The sequence below is a fragment of the Macaca fascicularis genome, chromosome 16 (genome assembly GCF_037993035.2).
Source record: "Macaca fascicularis isolate 582-1 chromosome 16, T2T-MFA8v1.1".
Taxonomy (NCBI): Eukaryota; Metazoa; Chordata; class Mammalia; order Primates; family Cercopithecidae; genus Macaca; species Macaca fascicularis.
In genome coordinates, this window is record NC_088390.1 from 59,117,732 (window position 1) to 59,142,769 (window position 25,038).

A 25,038-nucleotide genomic window follows, 5' to 3' on the forward strand; every position below is an offset into this window, starting at 1 on the left:
AGTCTTTTTTGTTTTTTTTTGGAGACGGAGTTTTGCTCTTGTTGCCCAGGCTGGAGTGCAATGGAGTCTCAGCTCACTGCAACCTCCACCTCCTGGGTTCAAGCGATTCACCTGCCTCAGCCTCCCGAGTAGCTGGAATTACAGGCATGCGCCACCACAACCAGCTAATTTTTGTATTTGTAGTAGAGACAGGGTTTCACCATGTTGGCCAGGCTGGTCTTGAATTCCTGACCTCAGGTGATCTACCCATCTTGGCCTCCCACAGTGCTGGGATTACAGGCATGAGCCACCGCACCCCGCTCTCAAGTTCTCCTTCCTTTTCCTAGATGTGAAGGAGCAAAGAGTAGGAGCCAGAAGCTAGAGGGGGCTGCTTGATAAGAGCTGTGGTCTTTGGTAAAGGGATACAGACAGCCCATGTGACCTGGCAATGAGAAAGCCAGAGTACTCTGACCATCTTTTCCTCATGTCTTTTCATCTTCTTTGGATATTACTAATTGGATAAACACAAGCTCAAGTCAGAGGGCAAAGGAGCCATTCATGCAGTCCATGTGGGTCAGCACCCACTGGGGTCCAGAGTGGGATGAAGAGGGGTTCTGAAAGGCAAATGGAAGACATCCAGTATAATCTCTCCCTGAATGTAATTCAAACTACTTATTACACAGAAAAATCGTGTGTATGCTGAAAGTAAAATAACCTGTTTCCAGAATTTCTGATTGTAAAATTCTGAGTTCTTCTATTAAAACTGCATTTTTCTCAGTCTTTTTGGTGCCCCTGCTTCACTGGTGCCTTAAGCACATTTGGAGAGCCTGAGGGCAGCCCTGAGCATGGTGCCTGGACTAGGGTACCTCAAAAGTAGGGACTGAGGAAGTCTCAAGTTCATTCCTGAATGCTGACTCTAAGAGTCTCCGAGAGAGTTTTGAGAATGTAGAACTGATTTAGAATGAATCTCAGGATTTTTCTGTTAGGATCTATAGATTAGGAATTAAGGAACTGGATTTTCTTGAATTTGAAAAATTCTATGATAGTATAACTTTGCATAAGCCTACTGAATAATAGGAAAGTTTTTAGTTTCTTATCAAAGAGAATAAAGTGAATCAGGACATCAATTTCACATTGACATTTTTATTAACGCCAACTGTTTTTTAATTATTATTTTTTTAAAACAATAGCACAAAAATGTTTCAAGGAAGCAGTCTCACAATCTGATGACCTTCTGAAATACAGTTAAGCCACACCAAATATGAATTTATGTTAATAACACAAAAAAATTTTTAAGAAAAAAAGAAAAAGGTAGGGAAAGAGGAAGGGAATGAGATTTAGATTTAAAACTCATTGGATTAAATAGGTGAGGCTTGTTAGTAGGATATACTGTTGAAGCAAACAGTGGCACACACAGGCTTACAGTCTGTTTTTTAAACCAGTTACCACTAATGTAGAAGCCCTGCAGCAGTTACCACTGACTTCTTGCACACATAAAATGAACCAGGAGAAACCAGTGTTGACACTGTTATGAAGAGGTTCAATAGTTGGCTTGTCAGACAACTAAGACCATTTTTAGCAGAATAACTCATTCAGAAAGGCCTGGCTGAAGATCTTTTTATTTCTATTGTCTCACCTGTGTGAATTTCAGGGTTCTTATAAGTCATCTTTAAAAAGAAAAAATAATGTGTATCAGTTTCTCTTATTTAACGTGGCTATGAAAGATGTTTCCTTATTATTTCTTTATCTCTAAGAAGGACCCTGGGGAATGGGGGTTGGGGTGGAACTAAAGGGAGGAAAAAAACCAGAACAGGGTAGGTTTTTTAACTTTTTTTTTTTTTTTTTTTTTTGGGGGGGGCCAAGGGGTCACAAAGAAGGGAAGGCAAGGAGGAAAACTACAATCCTTGGTTCAGATTGAGTTATGCAGGAAAATATATTTTCCTGGCCAGTCCCCATGCCAAAAAAAAAAAAAAAAAAAAAAGCCACTTGGAATTATGCACTGACTCCAACTATGTTATGCCAGCTATCAGCCTTTTGTGTTTAACCATTCCCAGAAATGGATGCCACCCTTGACTTATAGGCTGCTTGCAGAAACCACTTCACAAAAATCCTCTTCACCAAGAAGCCTCTAGTTTCCTTTTGGTAAGTTATAAAAACAGAACATCTGTCATTAACAGTAGAGTGTTAAATACTTTTAACCACTGACAAGGCTTCAGAAAGTTTCACAGTTTCGTTATGCTCTATTTTATTACTATCATATTTACATTTTTATTTTTTATTTATTTTTTGCTGAATTGCTGATTTTCCTTTTTCAATAGAATTTAATTCTGGAGTGTGAGCAGGAACCAGTTAACTACATTCATTGTCCAACCCCCACTGGTTTGAAAGAAGACTCCAAATTCTTGGCATATGAATCAGCTGTTCGATAGCTCCTTATCCCTGCAGCGAAGCAGCAGAACCGCCAATGGCGGCACCTCAGGATTCACACTGTAGGTAGTGAGGCCTTCCGCTGAAGGAGGTACTGGTGGATGCTCTCAGCATCTCGCTTTAGCCAAGCAGCATTCAGCAGAATATTTTCACAACACTGCTGGATGGTACGCTCAGCTGAAGGAGCTGGGTGACTCTCGAAGAAAGCCTGGAATAAAACAACCAAGAATGCAGGATCATTACTAGCAATAAGAAGTTAATATTACAGGTTATGAAAAAATAACCACTGGTCTATATGAAGGATGCATAACCTTCAGGCATGAGAATTTACCACTGCCACCCTCAGGCTAAAAGAAAACAAGCAACTGCATATAGGAATTCTCCCCTTAAATATTATATGCTTAACAGCCTCATCAAAAGTTAATAAAGAGACAGAACCTACTGCTTTTCTTTTAGGCTAATTGTGTAGTGGTAAATATAGTCTTTGGACTGAAGACTTGGAACTTGAATCTAGGCTTTGTCATGTACTAGCTTGTGAATGAGAAAATTAACTGTTCTAAGTCTCAGTTTTTTCAACTATGAGAAAATATTTACTCCAGAAGATTAAAGAGACAATCCATATAAACATTTGACAAAACACCTAGCACAGAGTACTTAAGGATTCAACACATTTTGGCTGCTTCAAATAAAGATTAATTTGTAAGAGATGATAATACAAAGAAGTTTAAATTGCTGCTGTGCCCTAATAATTTAACATCCCAGAGTCTTTTTTTTTTTTTTTTTTTTTTTTGAGATAGGGTCTCACTGTGTTGCCCAGGCTAGAGTGCAATGAAGCGATCATGGCTCATCGCAGCCTCAACCTCCTGGGCTCAAGTACATCTCCCACCTTAGTTTCCTGGGTAGCTGGGACCACAAGCATGCACTCCCAGGCCTAACTGATTTTTCCTTTTTGTAGAGATGGGGTCCTAGCATGTTGCCCAGACTGGTCTTGAACTCTTGAGCTCAAGCAGTCCTCCCACCTCACCCTCCCAAAATGCTAGAATTACAGGAATCCAACATTTTTAATACAGTAAAACAATTTCTAAGTTTATAATTTATCACAATGCTTAATGATTAAAAGTTGAATAAACTTTTCTAATGGTTTCACAGAAAACAAAGCAACTCTTAAACACCAACTGGCAAAATGATGGGGCTTTTCCTTTGAATTAGTCACCACAGGAGTGAAAGACAGAATGACTAATCCATCTGATTAAACATAGACCTTTTAGAAATCAATAACCCTATTTAGAGAGATGACAATTGCTACTGTTCCAAGACTCCTAAAAATGGTTCAGTTCTCAGGGCCTCAAGTCTTTTTCCCTTCCATCTCAGTAAGTAGTACCAACATTTACACACCAGAAACCTGGGGATTATCCTGGCTCATTTTATGCTCACAACAGAGAAGCCAATCAATAAATATTGTTGAACTAATGGTTAACAAATTCAAGCCCCTGAATCTCCTTCATTACTCTGTCTCCTCCACTACTGCCACGACCCTACTGTAAGCTATTCTATCATTCTTGCTGGGAGAGTTAGCTTCCCAACATCTTCTCTTCCTCATTCCAAACTATTATCTACATTGCAGCCAGACTGAAATTTTTATAACACAAATCAGATCAAGTCACTGCCTTGTTTATAAACCATCTGAAGGCTTTCCATCATTTTTAGGAAAAATTTTTTTTTTCTTTTTGAGACAGAGTCTCACTGTCACCCAGGCTGGAGTGCAACGGCATGATCTCAGCTCACTGCAACCTCTGCCTCCCGGGCTCAAGTGATTCTCCTGCCTCAGCCTCCCGAGTAGCTGGGATTACAGGTGTGCACCACTGTGTCCAGCTAATTTGGAGTTTCACCATGTTGCCCAGGCTGGTCTTCAACTCCTGACCTCAGGTGATCCACCCACCTCGGCCTCCCAAAGTGCTGAGATTACAGGTGTGAGCTACCATGCCCAGCCATTTTTAGGAAATTCTTACGGCCCTGCATGATGTCTTTCTCTAAACAAAAACACAGAGATGCTACAGTACATTATCCCAACACTATAATTACAATCAGGTTATTGATTTTACTTACTAGATTGAAAAGTGAAGAGTAAACAGTGTTTTCCTTACCTTAACCTCTCCAGCCATTTTATCAACTGCAAATCCCTCAACTGATAGCTGTAAAACAATGGTTTTAAATAGTAAGTGAAACTAAAAGAGGCTGGGAACAAACTTCCATTTACCCTAAAAACAAATCATTATGTTCTCTGCCAACTTCAGTCTGTTATAAAGGATGTGTGATGGGAGATGGAGACGTCCTTAAATAAAGCAGTAACTATTTAAGGAAACTCTTTTTTTTTTTTTTGAGACGGAGTTTCACACTCATTGTCCAGGCTGGAGTGCAATAGCCTCATCTCACCACAACCTCCACCTACCAGGTTCAAGCAATTTTCCTGCCTCAGCCTCCCAAGCAGCTGGGATTACAGGCGCATGCCACCACGCTCGGCTAATTTTTGTATTTTTAGTAGGGACAGGGTTTCACCATGTTGGCCAGGCTGGTCTCGAACTCCCGACCTCAGGTGATCCATCCACCTTGGCCTCCCAAAGTGCTGGGATTACAGGCGTGAGCCACTGTGCCTGGCCATAGGAAACTTTTAAAGAGCAAAGACCACCATGTATGGGTGTAGTGAATCATGGATGTCACTCAATAATATCCATGATTAGCAAGCTACTCAAAATTTTTCACATACCTTTATTAGTCTGGATATTAAGAATCCTCCCTGGTATCGGTTATAAAGTTCTTCCCAGTTGTCCTTTATGAATTTCCAAGCAGCTTTCCTTCCATGCTTGCTGCCTCCAGCTACTCCACCAATTACCGATACAGTGTCCTGTGGACGTACCTCTTCCTAAAAAAAGAAAGAGCTAAAAGTCTAGTGTACCAAAAACATATTCTGGTACCAGAAAGTGCAACATACTGTTGACACTGAAGTAATCACACTGAAGACACTTATTCCTTGTTTTAGGAATAACTGGCACCAGAAGTTCTCAGCAAAGAGGATAATGTTTAACCTAAAGATCAACCAAAATAAGAATGAGATACTGAGACAGGTTCAGACAGACAGACTGCTCAACAGATACTTGCTTAGGAGCCTATAGGTTTAAGAAAGGAAGAGACACAAAGTAAGCAAAGGCATAAGCCAGTTTCCCAGTTTTCAAGAATCCCTGTCCTCACAGTTTCCATTCTGGAGAGAGAATTCTGATTCTCGCCACTAGTGGGACAAAAACAGAAGTCAGTAACAAAAACTCAAGCCAGTTGATCTGGAAAAGGAAGCTTTAGTTAGGGTTAAGGCAGCTCAAGAGGATCAGAGCTGAATCAGAGACACTTGTCACAGATGGCTAATGATTCACTCTAAATGCAGTTTTCACTATAACTTACTGAAAGTGCAAACGTGAGGACTTTTTGAATCAGGTCAGGCAAAAGAGTAGCGCCAAGGACTCTTTCGATTCGGTTTTTCTCTTCTTGCATATCTGCTTGTTTATGAAGCTACAGGAAAAAAGATAAAGATTGGAATAGTTAACTCTCCCTTGGATGTTCTGTATATAATTACATGAGCTTCTTCCCCAATAAGGTAAAACTTAGGTTCTATATTCTCACTAGGTAAGAATGGCAGAACATTACATTAACAAAAGAGAATACTTTTCAAGAGAATACTTTGGGCTGGGTGCAGTGGCTCACACCTGTAATCCCAGCACTTTGGGAGGCCGAGGCGGGTGGATCACCTCAGGTCAAGAGTTCGAGATCAGCCTGGCCAACATGGTGAAACCCCATTTCTACTAAAAATACAAAAAAAAATTAGCTGGGTGTGGTGGTGCCCACCTGTAATCCCAGCTACTCGGGAGGCCAAGGCGGGAGAATTGCTTGAACCTGGGAAGTTGCAGTGAGCTGAAATCGTGCCACTGCACTCCAGCCTGGGCAAGAGCGTGAGACTCTGTCTCAAAAAAAAAAAGAGAAAAAAAATGATGCTTTGGCACTAAATTTGTCATCTGTTGTTACACTAAGTAAATCACTAGATGTAAATGCTCACCAGATGAACAGCCTGTCATTAGTTCAGACTAGTTTAACATCAAGATCTAAGAGGTAAAATCTATCACAGCCAAAAATTCTTTATATTATTGATATCTGGCTAATGTTCTGTGTTAAAAGAACAAACTAATCATTAGTAATCTTATACCAGTTCATCAAATTAATTTATAATAGTGAAAAACTGAAAATGAATACTGTAAGTACTTATAAAAATGCATTATTTAAAGTTATATTTTAAGAATATCTCATGATACAAACATGTTCTTATATTTAAGTATATGTAAGAAAGTAGATAAAGGAGAATGATCCTAAATTTAAAAAAAAAAATATATATATATATATATATATATGGCTGGGCACAGTGGTTCACGCCTGTAATCCTAACACTTTGGAATGCTGAGGTGGAGGTTGCAGTGAGCCCGTATTGTACCACTGCACTCCAGTCTGGACATCAGAGCAAGACTGTGTTTCCAAAAAAAAGGGGTGGGGGAGAACCCCTGGAAATACATCAAAATGGTAGTATTAATTAATGATGGTTTCTGATCAGTGGGATTATGCATCTTCACACTTTTTAACTGCAAAAGCAGCACATACTGAATGCAGAATATCTGAAAGACAGAGAAGCATAAAGAAAAAAATAAAATTACTACTATATGTACATTATCAAATCTGGAATGAGAGCATGTTATACATGCTGTTTTTGCTACCTGCTTTTTAAATTACAGGTAAGTTTTATTTTCCTCTTTACACTTTTCTAGTCTCTAAATCTTCCATAGTAAATATATAAAATATTTTTTTCATAATCAGAAACAAAATGTTATAATTCTTTTTTTTTTTTTTTTTTTTTTTTTTTGAGACGGAGTCTGGCTCTGTTGCCCGGGCTGGAGTGCAGTGGCCGGATCTTAGCTCACTGCAAGCTCCGCCTCCCGGGTTTACGCCATTCTCCTGTCTCAGCCTCCCGAGTACCTGGGACTACAGGCGCCGCCACCTCGCCCGGCTAGTTTTTTTTTTGTATTTTTAGTAGAGACAGGGTTTCACCGTGTTAGCCAGGATGGTCTCGATCTCCTGACCTCGTGATCCGCCCGTCTCGGCCTCCCAAAGTGCTGGGATTACAGGCTTGAGCCACCGCGCCCGGCCAAAATGTTATAATTCTTAAAAATTAGAACTATAAATGTATAAGAGCTATGTCTTCAAGACAATTTAGACTCTTTTGATCTTTTCTACCCCTTAAGATTTAACACTGACCAGAGTGTCGTGTCTGGAGACCTCATCAAAGCTCTCAGTTTCTTCTTCCTTTCCTTTGGACACTTTTTTTTTCCCCAATAAACAATTTTATAAGAACTAGAGATGGGGTCTCGCCATGTTGACCAGGCTGGTCTCTGTCTCTCTCGCTGTTTTTTTTTTTTTTTTTTTGAGATGGAGTCTCGCTCTGTTGCCCACGCTGGAGTGCAATGGTGTAAGCTCACTACAACCATACCTAGCTAATTTTTCTATTTTTAGTAGAGCCGGAGTTTCTCCATGTTGCCCAGGCTGGTCTCGAACCCCTGGCCCCAAGTGATCCTCCCATCTCAGCCTCCCAAAGTGCTGGGATTACAGGCATGAACCACACCAAGCCTGGCCCCTTTCGACTCTTGAGAAGCAGTGCAGTAAAACAGAAAGGACCTTGGGAGATCTGGATTCTACTCCCAGTTTAGCCTCTAGCTGTGTGATCTTGACTAAGTCCTTAATCCCTCTGGGTCTCAGTTTCCCCATGTGTAAAATGATGTGGGTGGACAGATAATTTCTAAAGCCCTTTTCAGCTCCAATATTCAAGGTCTGAACCTCTGGCTTTCAGGAAGCATCCTCCAAAGAGAACCTGTTATTCGAGTCCACTAGATGGCACTCTAACACCATATTTCAAATATACTTTGAATTAATGTTTTTTAACCCTGCCACATTATTCCTAAATTACCATCATAAGACAACCCTCCTCATCTCTTACCAAATGGCTTCTTGAAGAACCATGATTCAGCCTTCATTAGAGCTATTTCCATAGTGAAGCTGATTATCGTGAACTCCCTTGTGTTAAATAAATGCAAACTCTTAATAAATACACATACTCGTGGAAAATCTTAAAAGTGCCATGACATGAAAATGTCAAAGTATCTGCCATGAAATTTTCAGAACCCCTATTTTTTTCCATATCATCGTGGAATAGATGAAAAAAATATCAAATATCCCATTTCATACATATAATTTATAGTACACAGGTTCACAGAATATTAAGACTGAGAAGGGACCTAATGGTCAGGTGGAAGGTAAACCCAAACTTTATTTTTTTTAGGGTCTTTTTTTAGACAGGGTCTTGCTCTGTCACCCGGGATGGAGTTCAGTAGTGCAGTCATAGCTCACTGCAGGCTTGAACTCCTGGGCTCAAGAGCTCCTCCTGCCTCGGCCTCCTGAGAAGCTGGAACTACAGGTGCATGCCACCATGTCCAGCTCTCCCAAATATAACTCTTATATTCTTAGAAAGTAGGCCAGGCATGGTGGCTCACGCCTATAATCCTAGCACTTTGGGAGGCTGAGGTGGGCGGATCACAAGGTCAGGAGTTCGAGGCTAGCCTGGTCAATATGGTAAAACCCTGTCTCTACTAAAAATACAGAAATTAGCTGGGTGTGGTGGCAGGTGCCTGTAGTCCCAGCTACTCGGGAGGCTGAGGCAGGAGAATCACGTGAACCCAGGAGGCAGAGGTTGAAGTGAGCCGAGATCATGCCACTACACTCCAGCCTGGGCAACAAAGTAAGACTCCGTCTCAAAAAAAAGAAAGTAAACCTATTACAACATGGGTAAAGCAGTACATTTTGAGGCACAGTTTCTTAAAGTTTATCTTTTCAGACATCCTAATCATTTTTCAGAGGATTTGTTTAAAACCAAAATATCAGAATTTAGATCTGCAATTATGATCATTAGAGCTATTTCTACAATGAAGCTGATTACCATGAACTCCCTTGAAGTCAGAAGAGTGTTGTTAATCCATGAAAGGTAGAGATAGTAAAGCACATCCCACTCCTGTCCTAAGCGTGGATCTTTTAACAAATGGGTTTTTAGGCACGTTGTGCACATTTAATGATTAAAAAGTAGATTCAGCTACCTCCACTTCTCATGTAGCCAGTACACTCAAGCCATTTCCTTATAGACCGGTAACTATGGATAGGGACTGGAGATAGCATTTGCTTCACAGTACTACTGTTGATTCAAAGTTTCAAACAGATTGCTGCCATTATGAGGATATGGAAAGTTTTATCTATATTTTGTCTAAGTCAGAGTTTAATTATATGCTAACTACCCTGGGAAAACTAGAGAGGCTATGAAGGCAGGTGAATTAATTTCTTGTCTATTAATAAAGGACCCCGGCATAGCTCAAATGCTTGAGACACTCGATCATCATCTGTCTATCCCTTTTCTTTTTTTTTTTTTTTTTTTTTTGAGACGGAGTCTCTGCCGCCCGGGCTGGAGTGCAGTGGCCGGATCTCAGCTCACTGCAAGCTCCGCCTCACGGGTTCACGCCATTCTCCTGCCTCAGCCTCCCAAGTAGTTGGGACTACAGGCGCCCGCCACCTCGCCCGGCTAGTTTTTTGTATTTTTTTAGTAGAGACGGGGTTTCACTGTGTTAGCCAGGATGGTCTCGATCTCCTGACCTCGTGATCCGCCCGTCTCGGCCTCCCAAAGTGCTGGGATTACAGGCTTGAGCCACCGCGCCCGGCCTGTCTATCCCTTTTCTAAGCACAAAAACAAACCTTCTAAGCACAGAACCTAAGCACAGAAACAAGCCTTTTGCTTACAACGGGCAGAACCCCAAGTTTACACTGAAGATAAAATTTAAAGAAAGTGACTTGTTAATCAAAACGAACATTATTTCAGTGTTAAAATTTCAGCTGGGCACAATAGCTCATGCCTGTAATCCCAGCACTTTGGGAGGCTGAGGTGGGTGTATCACTTGACCCCAGGAGTTTGAGACCAGCCTGGGCATGGTGAAACCTTATCTCTACAAAAAACACAAAAATTAGCTGGGTGTGGTTATCACACTCCTATAGTTCCAGCTACTTGGAAGGCTGAGGCAGGAGGATCACTTGAGCCTGGAAGGCTGATGCTGCAGTGATCCATGATTATGTCACTTTAGCCTAGGTGACAGAGTGAGACCCTGTCTCAAAAAAAAAAAAAAAAAAAAAGATTTCAGATGTATAAAGTGAGTAAAAAAGGTAGGGAAAAGTAAGATGTCTTTGGCATCATACTGATAATACTGATATAATAACATATATAGACATATAATTCTTTCAGTTTTAAAATACTTGCATGGCCGGGCGCGGTGGCTCAAGCCTGTAATCCCAGCACTTTGGGAGGCCGAGACGGGCGGATCACGAGGTCAGGAGATCGAGACCATCCTGGCTAACATGGTGAAACCCCGTCTCTACTAAAAAATACAAAAAAAAACTAGCCGGGCGAAGTGGCGGGTGCCTGTAGTCCCAGCTACTCGGGAGGCTGAGGCAGGAGAATGGCGTGAACCCGAGAGGAGGAGCTTGCAGTGAGCTGAGATCCGGCCACTGCACTCCAGCCTGGGTGACAGAGCAAGACTCCGTCTCAAAAAAAAAAAAATACTTGCATGTCTACAATATGCATTTTTCTTTTCTAGGACTTTTTTTTTTTTTTTTAAACCATTTAGAGGTGTACTGTGTGTCTATCCAAGTTCAAAAGCAGGAAATGGGAGTCTTCTCAAATATACTTACTTTTAACATAATGTCTAAAGTAGTGCCATCACCATGCTTTAAAACAGTCAGATAGACCTACAAGAGAATACAGGGACAAAAAATAATTCATTTGATTAAATATACCTTGTTTCAAGTATTCTAATACTAAGAAAAGACAGAAAGCCAGTAAACAATATTGTAAATGTTGGCCGGCTGCGGTGACTCGCGCCTGTAATCCCTGCACTTTGGGAGGCCGAGGCAGGCGGATCACCTGAGGTCAGCAGTTCGAGGACAGCCTGGCCAACATGGCGAAACCCTGTCTGTACTAAAAATACAAAAATCAGCTGGGCATGGTAGCAGGCGCCTGTACTCCCAGGTACTCAGGAGGCTGAGGCAGGGAGAACTGCTTGAACCCAGGAGGTGGAGGCTGCAGTGAGCCGAGATCGTGCCACTGCACTCCAGCCTGGGTAACAGAGTGAGACTCCGTCTCAAAAAAAAAAAGTAAATATTATAAATGTGGATATTACACACGAACTGTAGTTAAGGAGCTAGCAGTGCCTGTCAGCAACCACAAAGGTAAATGGCATGTTGTACCAGCAGAGCACAGCAGCTATCATGGGTATGTGCACAGCTAATCACATTTCAGCACTGCAATGCTGACTGAGAAACGTGAAACAAATAAGAAGATGGCTATAAACCACTTAGATGGTATATATTAAAATAGAGTTAGATGTGGTTTGTGGGTCAGTTCTTAGGTCAATTTTGGCACTTAAAAAAAGTTCCAAGCTGGGCATGGTGGCTCACACCTGTAATCCCAGCACTTTGGGAGGCCAAGGCAGGTGGATCACCTGAGGTCAGGAGTTCGAGACCAGCCTGGCCAACATGGTGAAACCCTGTCTCTAGTGAAAATACAAAAATTAGCCGGCTGTGGTGGCAGGTGCCTATAATCCCAATTAGCCAGGAGGCTGAGGCAAAAGAATCACTGGAACTGAGGGGACAGAGGCTGCAGTGAGCCAAGTAGCCACTGCACTCCAGCCTGGGCGACAGAGCAAGACTCCCATCTCAAAAAAAAAAAAAAAAAGTTCCATGCTTCACAAAATGATGTAGTTACCTATAAGTTAAGGGAATTTATCATGAAAACCTACAGGACTCCTCAGATCAGCGGAGAGAATCTGTTTTCCTTCCACGTGGTCCTTAAACCGACGACGGGCTTCTTCTAACGTTGCTTTATGTCCTGCTTTTCCTAGTTTTCCCAGAACCAAGCCCCTCAGGAGTGCATCTAGATGACCTGATTTGAGAGGTAAAAGAAACATAAGACTACTTAAAAAGCCTATTTTTATAAATTTGTCATCTGGATATCTTATAATTGTGCTATACCATAACTCTATGGTCTTGAACAAACACACTCAATTAACTTAATACCTGAGAGAATACTTGTTTTACGTTTATCAAATCGTAAGAGTGATATGCTAAACAGACTAGACAAGCAAATAAAGTTGCTGACTTTCTCTGCAGTCACAAATGCCAACTATCTGAATTTACTAAATGTTTACTCAGTCTAGTTAACTACTCTGCTAAGGATTATGTGTGAAAAGGACAGGCTTACATCATGTAGTTTTGACCTAAGGTTCAAAGAAAGATCACATATGGTACTAGTATGTTCTATGTATAATAAATTGAAATCTTAGATTTTAAAAATGAAAATCTGATGGGTCCATTCCTCCAAGACACACAAATAGCCAATAAGCACATAAAAAGATGTTTAACATCATTAGTCGTTAGGAAAATGCAAATCAAAACCACAATGAGATACCAATTCATACCCACTATGATGGCTATAATAAAAAAGATAATACCAAGTTTTGGCAAGGATGTGGAGAAATTGGAACCCTCAAACACTGCTGGTGGGAACACAATATGGTATAGCCACTTAGAAAATCAGTCTGGCAGTCCCTCAAAAGGTTAAACATACAGTTATGGTCAGGCACAGTAGCTCATGCCTATAATCTGAGCATTTCTGGATGCCAAGGCAAGAGGATCACTTGAGCCTAGGAGTTCAAGACCAGCCTGAGCAACACAGCAAGACCGTTTCTACAAAAAACTTAATAATTAACCAAGCATGGTGGCATGTGTCTGTAGGCCTAGTTACACAGGAGGCTGGGGAGGGAGGATCGCTTGACTCCAAGAGGCTGAGGCTGCAAGGAGGTTGAAGCTGCAGTGAGCTATGATCACACTACTGTACTCCAGCCTGGGCACAGAGCAAGACCTTGTCTCTTTTTTCTTTTTTTTTGAGATGCAGTCTCGCTCTGTTGCCCAAGCTGGAGTGCAGTGGCATGATCTCAGCTCACTGCAGCCTCCACCTCCCAGGTTCAAGCAATTCTCCAGCTCAGTCTCCCGAGTAGCTGGGAATACAGGGGTGCGCCACCACGCCTGGCTAATTTTTTGCATTTTTAGTAGAGACAGGGTTTTGCCATGTTGGCCAGGCTGGTCTCGAACTCCTGACCTCAGGTGATCCACCCAAGTTGGCCTCCCAAAGTGTTGGGATTACAGGCGTGAGTCACTGCCACCCAGCCGATCGTCTCTTAAAAAAAAACAAAAGGACGGCCGGGTGCGGTGGCTCAAGCCTGTAATCCCAGCACTTTGGGAGGCTGAGACGGGCGGATCACGAGGTCAGGAGATCGAGACCATCCTGGCTAACACAATGAAACCCCGTCTCCACTAAAAATACAAAAAAATTAGCCGGGCGTGGTGGCGGCGCCTGTAGTCCCAGCTACTCGGGAGGCTGAGGCAGGAGAATGGCGGGAACCCGGGAGGCGGAGCTTGCAGTGAGCCGAGATCACGCCACTGCACTCCAGCCTGGGCGACAGAGCGAGACTCCGCCTCAAAAAAAACAAAACAAAAAAAAAACAAAAGGAAAGACGAGTGGTGGCTCACGCCTGTAATCTTAGCACTTTAGGAGGCTGAGGCAGGTGGAACATGAAGTCAGGAGATCGAGACCATCCTGACCAACATGGTGAAACCCCGTCTCTACTAAAATACAAAAAATTAGGTGTAGTGGCACGGACCTGTAGTCCCAGCTACTCGGAAGGCTGAGGCAGGGGAATCACTTGAACCCGGGAGGTGGAGGTTGCACTGAGCTGAAATCATGCCCACAGCACTCCAGCCTGGAGACAGAGTGAGACTCCGTCTCAAAAACAAAACAAAACAAAATAAAACAGTCATCATATGACTCAGCAATTTTGCTCTTAGATATATATCGAAAATAAATGAAAGCATACGTCTACACAAAAACTTGTATACAAATGTGAATAGAATTCATAATAGCCGAAAAGTGGAACCAGTCCAAATGTCCATCAGTTAGTGGATAAATAAAATGTGCTATGTATCTACACAGTGGAATATTGTTCATTTGTAAAAAGGAATGAAAGAGGCTGGATGTGGTGGCTCCCGCCTGTAATCCCAGCACTTTGGGAGGCTAAAGCGGGCGGATCACCTGAGGTCAGGAGTTCAAGACCAGCCTGGCCAACATGGTGAAACCCCGTCTCTACTTAAAATACAAAAATTAGCTAGGCGTGGTGATGCAAGCCCGCAATCCCAGCTACTCGGGAGCCTAAGGCAGGAGAATCTCTTGAGCCCAGGAAGTGGAGGTTGCAGTGAGCCGAGATCGCGCCACTGCACTCCAGCCTGGGCGATAGAGCGAGACTCTGTCTCTGAAAAAAAAAAAAAGAATGAAAGGTCTGGGCATGGTGGCTCACACCTGTAATCCCAGCACTTCGGGAGGCCAAGGCAGGCAGATAACGAGGTCAAGAGATAGAGACCATCCTGGCCAACATGGTGAAACCCCATCTCTACTAATAATGCAAAAATTAGCTGGGTGTGGTGGTGCACACCTGTAGTCCCAGCTACTGGGGAGGCTGAGGCAGAAGAATTGCTTAAACCTGGGAAGCGGAGGTTGCAGTGAGCCGAGATCGCACCACTGCACTCCAGCCTGGCAACAAAGCAAGACTCCCTTACAAAAAAAAAAAAAAAAAGGAATGAAGGACTGATACATGCTACAACACAGATGAACCTTGAAAATATTATGCTAAGTGAAAGAAGCAGATATAAAAGGCCAAGTATTTTATGATTCTATCTATATGAAATGTTCAGAATAGGTAAACCCATGAAATACAAAGTAAATTTGTGTTTGCCAGGAAATGGAGAGTGACTGCCGGTGGATACAAGGCTTTTTTTTGGTGGAGGGGGAGGGACTGAGAGTGGGGAAGGTGAAGAAATTGTTCTGGAAATATGGAGGTGATAGTTGCACAATCTTGTGAACATACTAACAAATACTGAATTGTATACTTTAAAAGGGTGAATTTTATGGTATGTGAATTATATCTCAAAAAAAGTTAACACCCAGGCAATAAATGATTGAGAAAAAAAAAACAACAGTTAACGACACACAAATCTGATGAATTGCAGCGGTACAATGGATAAATAAAATGTAGTATATTCATATGATGAAATACTACTTAGCAATAAAAAGCAATGAACAACCTGGATATATCTCAGAAACATTATGCTGAGTGAGAGAGGTAGGTTTAAGAACAGAACACACATTATATGATTCTATGTATATAAAATAGAAGAGATAAATATTAATGTAGGTGAAAGAAATCAGAATGGCATGTGCCTGTGTGGGGTGGGCAGGGGAGGCTCAAGTAGTAGGGACCAATTAGGAAGGAGCCTCAAGCAGCTTTCTGGGGGATGGAAATGTGGTATGTGTTTGCCGAAAGTCACGGAACTGTAACATTTAGATTATGCATTTTGCTATATTTAAATCATAATTTAACCAAAAATAATTTTAAGAAAACCATCAGAGATCAATAGATAACTACACATTATTGTGATGATTCTTACAAGAAGTAATTTATAATTCTGGCAGCTAGGAAATTGAAGGCATTCTCCCTATATTGTAAAGATGGTTTTGAAGTCAAAAAGTGTCACATTATCATCATGAAAGAAAAGTGCAACACCCATTAATTTACCTGCATCTGTGTCCATGTACTCCTATCTTGTCACTATTCATCTGTGCTCCTATCTAAAACCAACTCCTTAACTTCAGCACTGGATCTCAACTCCTCTTGATTATTCAGCTATCACTACAGCAATAACCCCTCTCTCTCACAACATGAATTTTTCCATTACTACTGCATTATGTTCAAATAGTTGCAGAAAAATGTAGTATAAAATCTCCCAACTTAAAAATTCCTTCCTTTACCCCACCTCTCTCTCGCCTACCCCTTTTCTCTGATCTTCTCAGCAAAACTCCTTTAAAAAGTTGTCTAAGTGTGTTGTCTCCATTTCCTCTCCTTCCATTCTAAAGAACCTGCTGCAAAAGTGGAGAATTCATTATTGTTCCCCACTACTACACAAAAATTGTTAAATGTAATATTGAATTAGGCTTCATCATTCTATTTGATTTAGTGTAGTAGCATCTGACACAGCTGATCACATTCCCTCTGCCTTCATCTACTGTTTCTTTTCATCTACTGTTTATTTAAATTCTGGGATACCCCTTCTCTCTCCTGGCTCTCCTACTTCTACCTTACTGGCCAGTCTGTCTCTTTTGCTGATTCTTCCTCTTCTACACAATCTCTAAATCCTGAACTCAGACCTCTTTTTTTCCACTTATACTCAGTCACTGGTTGATCTCACCCAGTTTTGTTTTGGTTTTTAAAGACATGAGGTTGCCCATGCTGGGCTTGAACTCCAGGACTCAAGCAATTCTCCTGTCTCAGCCTCCTGAGTAGCTGGGACTACAGGCGTGAGCCACCACGCCCAGTTAATTTTGTATTTTCAGTAGAGATGGGGTTTCACCATGTTGGCCAGGCTTGTCTCAAACTCCTGACTTCAGGTGTTCCACTCCCCTCAGCCTCCCGAAGTGCTGGGATTACAGGTGTGAGCTACCACGCCTGGCCCTTGATTCCCTTTTACACCCAAATATGCTTCCATGCCAGGCACAGTGGCTCATGGCTGCAATCCCAGCACTTTGGGATGCTGAGGCAGGAGAATTTCTGGAGTCCAGGAGTTCAAGACCAGCCTAGGCAACACAGTGAAATCCCATCGCTACAAAAAAAAAAAAAAAAAAAACATAGCTGGGTATGGTGCATGCCTGTAGTCCCAAATACTCAAGAGGCTGAGGCAGCAGAATAGCTTGAACCCAGTAGTTTGAGGCTGCAGTGAGCTATGACCGCACCACTGCACTCCAGCCTGGGCAACACAGCGAGACTTTGTATCTTTAAAAGAAAAAAATGAAGCCGGGCGCGGTGGCTCACACCTGTAATCCCAGTACTTTGGGAGGCTGAGACAGGCGGATCACGAGGTCAGGAGATCGAGACCATCCTGGCGAACACAGTGAAACCCCATCTCTACTAAAAATACAAAAAATTAGCCGGGCGCGGTGGCGGGCGCCTGTAGTCCAGCTACTCAGGAGGCTGAGGCAGGAGAATGGCGTGAACCTGGGAGGCGGAGCTTGCAGTGAGCAGAGATCGAGCCACTGCACTCCAGCCTGGGGCACAGAGCGAGACTCTGTCTCAAAAAAAAAAAAAAGAAAAAAATGTTTCTACGGCAGTCTTCCCTATCCCTATACACGGCAACTTCATTCTTCCAGTTCTGCAGGCCAGAATTTGATGACACTTCTCTTTCTTTCCACCACACAGTCCATCCTTCACCAACAGTTTCAGTTCCACCTTCAAAATATACAGAGACTTTACCACCTTTAAGTTCTAGTTGCAACCAGCATCTCAAATGGATTGCTAAAATAGCCTTCTGAATGGTCTCCCTGCCTCCTCTCGTCTTCTTTTAGTCTGTTCTTCAGAAAGCCGAGTAAATCAAATCAAGTTCCCCTGCCCAAAACTCCCTAATTAGCATGTCATATCACTCAATGTTAAAGTCAAAAAACTTCTCACTGTAGCAAACAGGTTCTATAGGATCAGAAAGGTCTCCCATTGCCCTCTCCTACTCAATCCTGTCCTGAACTCAGCAGCTTTCTTGTTATTCCTCGAATACCCTAAGCATGCTCCCATCTCAGGCCTTTGTACTTGCTGTTTCCTCTGTCTGAACCACTTTTCTTCTAGGTATCCTCATAACTCTGTCCTTCATGTCTCAGTTTATGCTCAATATCACCTTATTAGAGACAGTTTCCCCAAACACTTTCTAAAAAACAGTGGCCCAGCACTCCTTATTATCTGACACCTTTATTTTTCTTAATGATACTTCCTGCCACCTAGATCTTATACATTTAATTATTTGCTATGTCTCCTATTAGAATGTAAGCCATATAAGGCAATATTTGGGTTGCTGCTGTATCACCAGCTCTTAGAATAGTATATGGCATTTACCAGCTACATAAATATTTGTTGAATCAATGAAGAAAAGACATAGAAGCTGGGACCAGGTATAGTGGCTCACACCTGTAATACAGCACTTTGGGCAGCCGAGACAAGCAGATCGCTTGAGGTCCGGAGTTCAAGACCAGCCTGGCCAACACGATGAAACCTCGTCTCTACTAAAAATACAAAAATTAGCCAGGCGTGGTGGTATGCTACTCGGGAGGCTAAGGCAGGAGAATCGCTTGAACCCAGGAGGCAGAGGTTGCAGTGAGCCAAGATGGCGCCATTGCGTTCCAGCCTGAGTGACAAGAGCGAAACTGTAGCTCAAAAAAAAAAAAAAAAAGACAGAGCTCTAGGTATTGCTACTATTTTTATTACAAAAGACTTCCAGATCAAGACTGATCAGGAGGAAACACCACCTTTAGTTATCAGCAGATGATAAAAAATAATGATATGTAAAACCTTTAAATAATCATTCCCAATATTTCAGTGAGAGCAAAAAGAGTAAATATATACTTACAGAAATAACCACAGAGCAGAGAACACATGTAGAAAGCAAATAATTTCCTTAATTCAAAAAGCTGGCCCCTATGTCTCTCAGCGCCTTTACAAGTTATACATAAAGGTGCCTGGTATTTACGGTAATAATAAATAAAACTTGGGAGGCGGAGGCAGGCAGATCACCTGAGGTCGGGGGTTTGAGACCAGCCTAACCAACATGGTGAAACCTCGTCTCTACTAAAAATACAAAAGTAGCCGAGCGTGGTGGTGCATGCCTGTAATCCCAGCTACTTGGGAGACTGAGGCAGGAGAATCACTTGAACCTAGGAAGCAGAGGTTGCGGTGAGTCGAGATCGCATCATTGCACTACAGCCTAGGCAACAAGAGCAAAACTCTGTCTCAAAAAAATAAAATAAATAAATAAATAAAACAACCTAAAATTCCCTTTAGCTTTTCTTGACTAAAAATAGGCCTTTGGAATTCTGCAAAAGACTTTTATTTCCACCATGTGCACAAATTATATTTAGCAATAAACACACATAACCACTACTGTTTCTATGTTGGTAACCCATGTAACTTCACCAGCAGACTTAAAAGACTCAAGTCTTAATTTCTGGCTTGCTGAATATATATAGTAACATCCAGTAGATATAAAGATGATATTAATTATATTGTTAACCACATAAAAAAGTACCAACTTCTGCCTAATTCTTTCTCCATTTAGTATATGCATTACCTTCTCCAGGTTTGGGGTCCCAGCCCAGTCTCTCCCCTATAGGTGAAAAGACATCTTTCACAAACTCCTGGATTTCCTCATAGAAGTCTGTGTGGGACAAGAGAGTTGAGAGAATCCCCAGGTTACAGCTCAGGTCGCTCCATACAGTATAATTGGGCTCATTCACAAAAGCCTCCATGACTTTTAGAACCTCTACAGTGCTAATGATTCCAGCTCGAGCCTGGGATAGGAAAAAACATAAATTAACCTAGTCTTCAAACAAAACCAAAAAACATAAGCATGCATTTTTGGCATTAACTACTGCTAGCAATTTCTTTGGTTTAAGGAAATGGGACTGTATAAGTTCAGACACTGTTAGAATAAAAATCCTATTCAGACAACATTCCTTCTTTACTCTTTTGTTATTTTTTCTTTTTTTTTTTTTTTTACAGAAATATTAGAATGAATCATTTGCTATTTATACAAGAACTACTTTAAAAAATTAAACTAAAAGTCCCATCAATTTGAGAACAACAACAAACCAGTTAACTTCTATTTCTACTCAGTTTCTGGGGACTTGGTTTTGTTACTGTTTTGAAATTTTTCATACTTTCAGAAAAACTGCAAAAATAGTTTGAGCTTTAGTTTTTGACATTCTTTCAAAGCTGGACCTGCAAACTGTGTCAACTTAAGCCTCTCCTTTACTCATTTCTAAAAGAACATAAACTAGAAGGCACTACAAATTCAAAGTCCTTTCAGAACTAAGAGTTAGGAAAAAGAACTTCTGTGACAGCAGCCAGCTGCACAAACAGCTCACTCTCCTGGGACAGGTCTCTCTCGGCAATTAGATCAGCAGATGTGAGGTTTTGTGCATCAATGCTAATCTGTGTTTACACAAAGGCGGAATCCAAAACCAATGACTGCAGAGGGGAGGGAAAATTTCCAGTCCAATTTAAAGGAATACTAGGAGGAATATGACAATTTTATCATAAAGACATCTGGAAATTACCTAACCTATGCTGAAGTCATAAAGAAAATAATAATAATTGCTGCTTTAAATCCTTTCTGGAAGAAAGCCAAATATAATTCTAAAGCTAATGGGATACAATTTGAAATAAGAACACAATGTTTAAAAATTCTAGTTTTCCCAGCAAAGTACAACCACTATTTAGAAAAACATAAAATCACTCTGACTTAATTATTTTAAAAACCTATCAGTAGGGTCATTTCTTCAAGGCTCATATTTATTTCTACTGAAAAGCAAGGAATTTTTGCCTTACAAAGGATAGTTTAATTAAGAGTTTCAGAAAGCTGGCTCAGGAGTAGTGAAATGGGATTTAAATTATATAGCCTCAATCTTGTCATATTAAAAATCAGTCATTTGCTCTAGTCCCAAAGGTGTTTTTAACCTTCATGAAGACCCATATTCTTCTAATTATGTTTCAGACACTCCAGGAAAAACAAAATCTTTTAATCAGCAAAATCCATCATATTACTTAAGTCACAGATGCTTACCAAGGAGAAGAGGTCATTCTGTAATCCAAGTCGATCCACAGGGGGCAGAGAAAGGTCACGAATGCCTGGTAATAAACTTTCCAGCATGGCAGAGCTGTACTGGGTCCGATAAAACCCAACTGTTCCTAAGTTTAACTGCAAAGATATCCAGTAAGTACTATTAAACAGCTCCATTAATTTTTTAAATCAACCTTTTGTATGTTTACAAGGAGTTCTGGTTTTAGATATATATGGATGAAAAACAATTAAGACCATCTATGCCAACTAATGAATTAAAACAAGACAACACATCAAGAAAGAATGAATACGCAGACAAAAGAAAAGGGAAACTTGAAATTGTGGGGGCCAAAGTGAGAGACAGTAGAAAGAACATGGAAGGGACAAAATAATGTGGGTAAGTTTCTATTTCTAACCTCAATTTTAGGTTTACAGAAAATACTTAATATATATGAAAACACTTGGACAGTAGAATCTCTAAAAAAGCTTAGCCCTTTACAAACACTGATCTTATAAGCACAGAGACTGAACAGAATAACAATTTTCAGATCCCAATTTTAAAGAATTACATGGACCTAAAAGGCAATTTCATAAGATTTTTGGCGTGAGGTAATTACTGACTGCATTATTCTTTTATTATTATTTTTTTTGAGATGGAGTCTTGCTCTGTTACCCCGGCTGGAGGGGAGTGGCGTGATCTCAGCTTACTGAAACTTCCACCTCCCAGGTTCAAGTGATTTTCCTGCCTCAGCCTCCCAAGCAGCTGGGATTACAGGCACCCACCACCCACCACACCCAGCTAATTTTATATTTTTAGGAGAGACAGGGTTTCACCATGTTGGCCAGGCTGGTCTTGAACTCCTGACCTCAGGTGATTCATCGCACCTCAGCCTCCCTGGGATTACAGGCATGAGCCACTGCGCCTGGCAACTGCATTATTTTCTATAGGCTATTTACCAATAGCCAAAAAATATTTTTGAGAACATTTGTATTCAAAATAGTTTAATGGTAAAACAGTAAGATAAAAATATTTTACTATTTATATGTAAATATTTTAAAAACCACCCCTACAATTTTAATGCAACTATCACTTTATCGATTCCCTTTATTTAACTTAATCAAAATTGTACTGTACATAACTTTTTTCTCATTTATAAGAAATTTTTCATATTGCTACAACATAATCTTCCAGATTATAATTTCAAATGGTAATATTCCAGTGAGTGTATTTTAAATATATATTTTAAAAAGTAAAACAATGCCAGGCATGGTGGCTCATGACTATAATCCTAGCTACTCTGGAGCCTGAAGTGGGAGGATCACATGAGCCTAAGAGTTTGAACCTTGCAATATAGTGACACCCCCAACTCAAAAAGAAAAAAAAAGTTGATAAACAGAAAAATGGCTTCTTTTTTTGGGGGGGGGGCGGGAATGGAGTCTCGCCCTGTCATCCAGGCTGGAGTGCAATGGTGCGATCTCGGCTTACTGTAACCTCCGCCTCCTGGGTTCAAGTGATTCTCCTGCCTCAGCCTCCTGACTAGCTGGGATTACAGGCACACGCCATCACAACTAGCTAATTTTTTTTCTGTATCTTTAGTAGAGACAGGGTTTCACTATGTTGGTCAGGCTGGTCTCAAATTCCTGACCTTGTGATGCCTGCCTCAGCCTCCCAAAGTGCGATTACAGGCATGAGCCACTGCACCTGGCCGGCTTTTTTTTTCAAAAAAGCACAAATGTCTGATACAATGTGTAATTCCTATTAGGAACATATAATTAAGAGTTTGTAGTAAATACTTTCATTATGAAAGGTAGAGTACAGAATAATGAAAAATAATTCTTACCTATTGGTATTTCTGTGAAATGGTTTTGAAATACCAGCTACGGAATTTTACATTTCAGTGACACAAACCGATTATTATATATGTCTGCTCTCACTGGATTATAGTACTACACATATGGTGACAACACATCATTGAAGTTAACCTTTCATTATAATGGCAGGAGAGTTTGAAGGTGTGAGACTACAAATATTTTGGTTCATATAACCTTACACTCCATCTACTTTTTTTTTTTTTTCTCCTCTTAGTCCTATGCCTTTGGATCTGCTTCTCTACCACTACCTTCCCTAACATCTGACAAATGTCTGGACAATACTATTTGAAAATTCATCCTACGCCGGGCGCGGTGGCTCAAGCCTGTAATCCCAGCACTTTGGGAGGCCGAGACGGGCGGATCACGAGGTCAGGAGATCGAGACCATCCTGGCTAACTCGGTGAAACCCCGTCTCTACTAAAAAATACAAAAAACTAGCCGGGCGAGGTGGTGGGCGCCTGTAGTCCCAGCTACTCGGGAGGCTGAGGCAGGAGAATGGCGTAAACCCGGGAGGCGGAGCTTGCAGTGAGCTGAGATCGTGCTACTGCACTCCAGCCTGGGCGACAGAGCAAGACTCCGTCTCAAAAAAAAAAAAAAAAAATTCATCCTAAATTTCACAAAGGAAAGCTTAGGTTTTTTTTTTTTTTCTTTGAAACTACTAACCTGAAGCAGAATTTAAAGCCAGTCATAAGATGTATACATTAAGTGAGAGAAATCTGTTTAGGTAAGATTCTGAACTCACCTTCACCCATTGGTCTGGTTTGACATTTTTCAAAACCACATTCATCTCTGGCTTGTCCATTAGAATTTTTAGTTTGGCCTGGTTGGGGTCTTCACTAGTAGAGATTGTGATAGGGACCATCCACTGGGGACAATCTTCACCTAAGCAAGAGAAGAACAAATAAATTTTGCACTGGGACAAACAGAAGGTAAGGTGGAGAGAGGAGTGGTGTTGTTCTAACCAGGAGCCTAAGCCTAACTGTTAAGTCAGTAGTTCATTCTTAGTGGTACATGAACTCTTCCAGATAACCTGAATAGTATCAGTGCAAAGGAAGGGATAATCTACTAACAAAATCACAACATGTTGTCTAAAAAAAGAAAGCAGTTAACTCACTTGAAGAATCACAAATGCAATGACTTAAACTTCATTATCATTTTCCCCTTACAGAGCAAAGACAGCAATTTTACTGTTAAATTGTGAGGAGGTGAAGGCTCTCACATAGCATTTATTACTATATATGCATATGTATTTTTTTTTTTTTTTAGAGATAGAGTTTTGCTCTGTCACCCAGGCTGCAGTGCGGTGGCGTGATCTCAGCTCACTGCAACCTCCACCTCCCGGGTTCAAGAGGTTCTTGTGCCTCAGTCTCCTGAGTAGCTGGGACTACAGGTACGTGCCACCATGCCCAAAAACATACAATTTTTTTTTTTTGTACTTTATTAGTAGAGATGGGGTTTTGCCATGTTGGCCAGGCTGGCCTCGAACTCCTGGCCTCAAGGGATCCACCCACCTCAGCCTCCCAAAGTGCTGGGATTACAGGTGTAAGCCACTATGCCCAGCCTTCATATATCATTTAAAAACAAATTCTAAGGTGTAGGCCTTAACAGGTATACACACTGCTGAAATATCAAAGGGTTGATTTTTATTGTTGTGATAGACAGGATACATCCTGGGAGCTGTAATGTTCCATCACAGAGGACTCATATCTAAAAGCCAAAGCTTTTGTAAGGCAGAAACACTGTCTTATATATCAGACAGCAAAACAGACTTGGCATTAAGATGCCAAACAAAAAAGAGTCCTTGCCCAGTACCTTAATGGAAATGGAGCTACT

The 25,038-nt window shown here is 41.2% G+C and overlaps 1 protein-coding gene across 5 annotated transcripts in view; it reads right to left on the reverse strand.

The window, feature by feature from the left end:
• Positions 1–1,106: 1,106 nt before the first annotated feature.
• NPEPPS (aminopeptidase puromycin sensitive) overlaps positions 1,107–25,038 on the reverse strand; it is a 103,303-nt gene continuing 79,371 nt past the window's right edge. For 3 of the 5 annotated variants that reach the window (XM_045374906.2, XM_005583506.4, XM_015438199.3), the window contains 9 exons: positions 23,948–24,087; positions 21,337–21,471; positions 19,843–20,062; positions 12,375–12,517; positions 11,269–11,325; positions 5,857–5,964; positions 5,171–5,326; positions 4,551–4,598; positions 1,107–2,614 (listed from right to left, as the gene is read on the reverse strand). In XM_045374906.2, the coding sequence (XP_045230841.1) occupies positions 2,462–2,614; positions 4,551–4,598; positions 5,171–5,326; positions 5,857–5,964; positions 11,269–11,325; positions 12,375–12,517; positions 19,843–20,062; positions 21,337–21,471; positions 23,948–24,087 (1,160 nt within the window). In that variant the 3' untranslated portion in view covers positions 1,107–2,461. Of the gene's footprint in view, positions 2,615–4,550; positions 4,599–4,962; positions 5,058–5,170; positions 5,327–5,856; positions 5,965–6,846; positions 7,113–11,268; positions 11,326–12,374; positions 12,518–19,842; positions 20,063–21,336; positions 21,472–23,947; positions 24,088–25,038 lie in introns of those variants that run through there. The other 2 variants (XM_065531431.1, XM_074019418.1) reach the window with 2 other exon arrangements.